The 6,000-nt window shown below is 38.9% G+C and overlaps 1 protein-coding gene across 2 annotated transcripts in view; it reads right to left on the bottom strand.

The window, feature by feature from the left end:
• Positions 1–1,390: 1,390 nt before the first annotated feature.
• GMPR (guanosine monophosphate reductase) overlaps positions 1,391–6,000 on the bottom strand; it is a 28,574-nt gene continuing 23,964 nt past the window's right edge. For both annotated transcript variants that reach the window (XM_035124751.2, XM_060277962.1), the window contains exon 9: positions 1,391–5,705. In XM_035124751.2, the coding sequence (XP_034980642.1) occupies positions 5,528–5,705 (178 nt within the window). In that variant the 3' untranslated portion in view covers positions 1,391–5,527. The remainder of the gene's footprint in view (positions 5,706–6,000) is intronic.

The raw sequence follows: 6,000 nt of genomic DNA, 5'->3' as shown, positions 1-6,000 counted from the left end.
AATGAAGTGCATTTGGTCAAGGAGTGCTTTTACAATGGGGATTGCAAAAACTCTGTGGTTTTTCTCATTGTGCTCTGAAAGGACTTGAGTCTTCCACTGAGAATGAATCAGAGGCTTCACCCAAGGTTGCTTTTGTTTGTTCATTTTCCTTTTGCTTGATTGAAGCGCTTGTTCACTTTTTCCTCAGCCATACAATAGGCAGCCATTGGAGGTGTCCTCTGCAATAGGACTTAACTCACTGGTGCTGGAACTGCTGTATAATACCGCAAGTCACCTTCACTGACGCTATAGAGGTCCAGATCATAGGCACTTGCCACTTTCAAAGGTGTAGGTGTGTGTGTGTGTGTGTTTATTTGGGGGTGGCTAGTGAACTGTTGTACAGCCAATGGATGCTTAGTATAGGAAACTTTTGGGCTGCAATCATCATTCAAATGTGTTGATTTTGTTGAGTTATAAAACTAGTAGAGGTAGACCAACTTATAGAAGAGCTAGCCACCAAGTGAGTGCTCTGAAAATTAGAAGCCTTTCAGTGTATATATGTGCAATTCCCCTTGAGATTGCTATCTCCATAGAGAGGGCAATTACATTTCAAAATGGCTGCCAATAAATCTCCACCAACCTGAAGCCAAAGGAGGAACAAAAATAGGTACAGGTATTAATTGCCCAGAGAAATGATAACAGTTCTGATACATGTTGAACATTTTAAGGCTGTATAGCTGGCAGGAGAGAAAACATTTTAATTGACTGATCTGGATGTAAATTTAGCTTACATACTTGAGAAGTAGATTGATGGTTTAGATTTACTTGCAAACTGTTCTGTGTCTATTTAAGTTTAACCCCAGAAGGCAGTCCTTAAGTACTTGAAATGCCTCAAAATGTTGTTTCTGGGCAATAAATATCTGCACTTACTTAGCTGGTTGGAGTTCTCGTGTTTTCTATTGTATTCCAGAATTGTTGACTCTCAAATTATTCTGTTAGGATATGAAGTTTATCTTTACTTACTCCCAACAGCTAATACTAAAAATACCTTTAAAAAAATATGTAACATCACTAAATACTTGTCTTTCTGATTCATCTAAATAGGGAACTTTGAGACCCTTACTTTCAATTTGGTAGCAATCTTGTCAACATTATAAGCATCCAGCAAGTTCTTGAGGAAAGAAGCACTGCAAAGTCAGTAGGTGGTTCATACTTGCTTCTTTCCCTTATTCAAATGACTGAAAAGTACACTTTCAATGTCCTGCCTAGTGTTGGCATAGGAAAAGGGGTATCATAGCTTTATGCTGAGGTCATATTGGGCTGCAATGGCCAGTACAAAGGAGAAATGGGGAGGGAATAATGTTTTGCACCTTACAGAAAAGAGGAGAAAAAAATTAAGTGCATACAGACATAGGTAAGAGCTTTTATTGTGACAAGAGAACCTTTTTCCATATGCGTGCATACTCTCTGTAATTCCAGTGTAAAATATTGTACTTGCACTAGCTTTTTTAAAACAAATATAAAAAAATGGAAGAATTCATATTCTATTTTCTAATCGTGGTGTGTCTATTTGTAGGATACACTCGCGTCTGTTTATTGAATTTTATGGTCCCTTTCTTTGATGGTGCTTGCAGGTTTTCTAGGTAGAAATTATTTCATTATTATAATAAAACAATGTTTGATTCAAAATTTGAACAAAATTGTTTTAAAGAAATTGTCTGTATACCAGTACAAGTTTATTGTTTCAGTATACTCGTACTAATAAAAATAACAGTGCCAATTGCAAATAAGTGTTCTTTGTTGTGTATGAATTAAGAAGGAGGTGGGACAGTTTGTTTCGTTTTTTAAATAGCAGTTTGTCCATATGAAAGTTTACCCTGAGGTTCATCTTTGTGACAAGGAGGTGTTTTGTTTTGTTTTTTAAAAAAGAATAAAACATATTTATTTTTTCCATAATAAAATATACACAGAAGTTGATGCATATTGCATATAATTGCCATTGTTTTCTATAAATCAGTTCAATTCTATTGTCCAGTCCCCTGCCACACACCCAAATTCAAAGAAAAACTGGAACTTTAGTCATATATAAAATGCATGCATAGTATGATTGCGCATTCTGAATTCATTTAGAGCTCATTCTGTTCCATTAATTATCTTTGTATTCATGCATCCTTAAAATTATGATACTTTAACATTTTATCTGGTTGTGTGTGATTTCAGTGGCTGCATCCAAATTGTATGTACCTTGAGGACTTGCTTTCCTCAAATCAAGGATGAATGGAGGTAAAGGGAGGGGACTGCAGATATTGTTGGGCTGTATTGTTCAATTTCCTTTAGGATGTTTATAACAATAGGGTCACTGGCAGAGCACAGAGCTTCAAGTTTGACATCCGGCAGGACCTTTCTGTGCAGTGTGGATTTGCTGCTGCCATGCCAAGAAGGAAGGCAAGACACAGTTAACTTCGCTAGGGGTCTGCTCATAAGGTAAGGGGAACCACCCACATAATACTGCAATAATATATCCTCAGGTGGGGTCTAGGCTGGTGCTTGCTAAACAGGGATTCAAAACCTCCAGATGTTGGGCCTCAACCCCAATCAACAATGGCAGTGGCCAGGGATGATGGGAGGTAGAGTCTTCAACAATACCAAAGATTACTAGCAGAAACTTCTCCCTGTCTTAGGTTATGATGAGTGATAGGGCAATGTCTTAAGGCAAGTGCTTCTCTCACCACTGCAATAATGTAAGAACTGGCCTCCCTGGTGTGGCTTTTCCTGTCTGCACAATACTCTACATTGATTTAAAAAGTATCTGCACACTTCTAACACATATATATGCATTATTTGTAAGGCATCCATTCTCTGCTTGCACAGGCATCTAGTACAATCTCACCACATGCTATTCAATTAGGTTTAAATAATTTTTTTAAGAAGATCATTTCAGCTGCTCTTGTTGGTTCTCTTCCATGTGAAACCAGAAGTGTCTTAAGCAGGTATGATGGTTTTAAAATACCATTGCATTGCAAGGTCATGAGAGATGTCCAGGTAATTTGAGGGTGGGAGCAGGTGTACCTAATTTCCATTCTGCAGTCATTTAACACTTTTAGAAAGATGGTGGAAACATAACCAAATCCAAACGTATCAAGTGTTGCAAAGCTTTGCCATGCAATTGGAAAGGTAATTCTGTTCTAGGGGGAAAGTTAGGAATAGTTTGTTTCAAATAGGGAATGCATGTTTAAAAGAATCATATTCCTGTTTTATATTTAAATTCAACCCAAAGGAGAAAATTAATTCTTCAAAACACAATCAATGAATGACTACTCACAAGCAAGCCCCACTGTACTCAGTGGAACTTACTTTTCAGTGAGTGTGGGTTCAAGATTTCAGTTTTGATGTTTAAAAACCATTCCTTAAAAAAATAACTTCCACTGCGCTTTCAGATCACTTGCATGTGTTCAGCTTTGGAAATGTCATAGTTGTGAATGCCCGGCAACTACGCATATCCACTGTCAAGTTCCGTGTAGCACACATGTAAAGCTGTCAATTTTGTTATTCCAGTTATTATATCAAAGACTTAACGGCAGCCAAGTCCATAGGGCTGACAGGGAAGGACCTGTTGCAATATGAATTTTTCTATCTTAACTGCTGAAGGACCATTTGTCTGCACCTTTAAGTCTCAAGATTAGAAGATAAGGTAATACTGGAGAGAATGAAGAGACATTTTTTTAAAAAATCCAGTTCAAGTTCCTAAAATGTAATATATAATTAGACCACACACCTTCAATATAGTTGGTTGCAGTGTCTTCCAGGATGGGATTGAGTACTTTAAAAGTACAACAGAGATGTGATGCTGTGGCTTTCAATATCCCAGAAAATTCAAACCTGCTAGTAAATTAGGCTGCTATCTTTTTCTGCTGTGGTTTTAAAACACTGTTCCAGTTCAGAAATTAGTGTGTACATTTGTATGCTCAATTGTCTCTTTACTTATTAGATCATCTATGCAAGTAAAATAATCAGGAAATGAGTAGATTACATTTCTTCATTGGCATACTCCTACACTCCTGCCACATTTCCACCCACCCCAGGTTAGGTTAGGTTTATTTATTTCGGCTTTAAACCCATATAAACCCACCCCAGGTTAAACTGGCTTTTCAAAGGAAGGCTGCTAATGACTCCAAGGGAGGGAGTGGGTTACAAAAACTCAGAGACGCCTCTGAGCTCCCTGTCCAATGCAGGAGGGAAGGCAGGTTTTGCCCCCAGTCTTAACAGTGTCATAACAGGTAATCCTTATATCTATCTATGAATGCAGTCGTTCATGTAAGAAAGTGAAGCAGATGCACCATGGGACTTGGTAATTTCACTGTCCAGCACTTTAATGTTAAGAGGCAGGCAGCCATCACTTATAATGGAGGAAAAGGAAGTCGCAGAAGGCCTGCATGACCAAAAAAAAAAACCTTAGCCAGTGAACTGGCAGTCACGTGACTAGGTTTGTTCAGATTCATAGCATTTCTGATAATGAAATCCCTATTGCATTTGGATAAGTTTCCACATTTCTGGCCCTGCCTCCCCCAAACAACCACAGTGATAGACATTTTGACAAATGTAGTTGCAGACTGAAGGTCATGACCACACTGCCCCTTATCTGAAAGGCCTTGGTTACAAGGAGCAGTGGGGCCGAAGATCTATGGCCTTGACTGGTGCCTAAAACTACAGAACTCCACTTGCAACTTCCCTACAAGTATTTTGTAGTGTCTGGAAACACTTGATCTTGAACAGGTCTTGAACAGCAGGAACCAAAAAATATATATGAAGCCGATGTTTGTCCTCTGTCCTTAACTAAAGGAATCTGAGAAATATAGCAACCACCATTATCTTGGAAATATTCTACATGAATATAAAAGAGATGTCCATTTCCTTTGTTTGAATGTCTCTGCCAGCAAAGCATTGCAATAAAATTAACTATAATCAACCATTTTAAGAACATGAATATATCAGCACACATTAAAAATCAAGTACTTAATGTCACAGAGAAAATAAAGCAGCATTTATTTATTTATTTTTTAGTTTTAGTTTTAGTTCTAGAGGTGTTGGCTGAAGGTTGGCATGCTAGGGCCACACCCCAGCAATGAGCACCTTCTAGTTTTCACAGTTGCTCTCCTGGCTTTTCTGACTTCTGCACCATGTTGAAGGAGCAGAAGAAACTGGTAAAAAGCTTGGGTGGGTTTGCTCATATTGGTAACAGGAATTGTTCCAACAGAATGAAGATCTGACTAGATCAAACTAGATTTCTCATTTAAATAGACAAGGCTATAAAATAGAGTGCTACTGTATTTTGAACAAAGAATAAATCATCATGGGCATAGCTGAAGTGTATGGCTTCACCTCCTTAGGCTTAACCCCACCACTACAACAAACTTTGGGGGGGGAATCAACCTGCTTCCTCTTCTAGCTTGAAGTATGCCAGCAAGAAGCCATATTGCCCCCCCCAAAAAAAAGGAAGAGGGGGAGAAGCAGACAGCACGTTTCAGAGCCCCACAGCTTTTTCCTTTGGCTAATAAGCTGTGTTGTGCTGCTGAGTTACCCGAATGAAAGTTGTCCTTCGACTAAGCTCTTTGAGTTTGGCAGCTCCCACGTAGGTGCAGGTAGATCGTAGGCCGCCCAGGATGTCACGAATGGTATCCTCCACGTCCCCTCTGTAAGGCACCTCCACCGTTTTGCCCTCTGAAGCTCTGCAGGTAAAAGCAGATTGATTTGCACTAGTAGGAGGCATTCTTTTCAATAAACAAAAGTCACATTTCTCTAGGATTTTTTTTAAAGTGCTTTCCTTAACATGCACTGGATGTGGGCCTTTCAACAGCACAAGCTCCCTCCAAACACACACAGTTATTTTTGCTTGTACAAGGCCCATCGCTCAAGTAAGATTAGATTGGTAAGGCAACCCTAGCAATGTTTTGTGCTGGTGGTGGTTGTGTAAAGGGGCAGGGAGAGGAGACAAAATTTAAACTTAGATTAATAATAATACTT

Source organism: Zootoca vivipara, chromosome 8, assembly GCF_963506605.1.
Source record: "Zootoca vivipara chromosome 8, rZooViv1.1, whole genome shotgun sequence".
Taxonomy (NCBI): Eukaryota; Metazoa; Chordata; class Lepidosauria; order Squamata; family Lacertidae; genus Zootoca; species Zootoca vivipara.
Note: the sequence above shows the minus strand (reverse complement) of the source record. Positions and strands in the feature narration are given on the sequence as shown.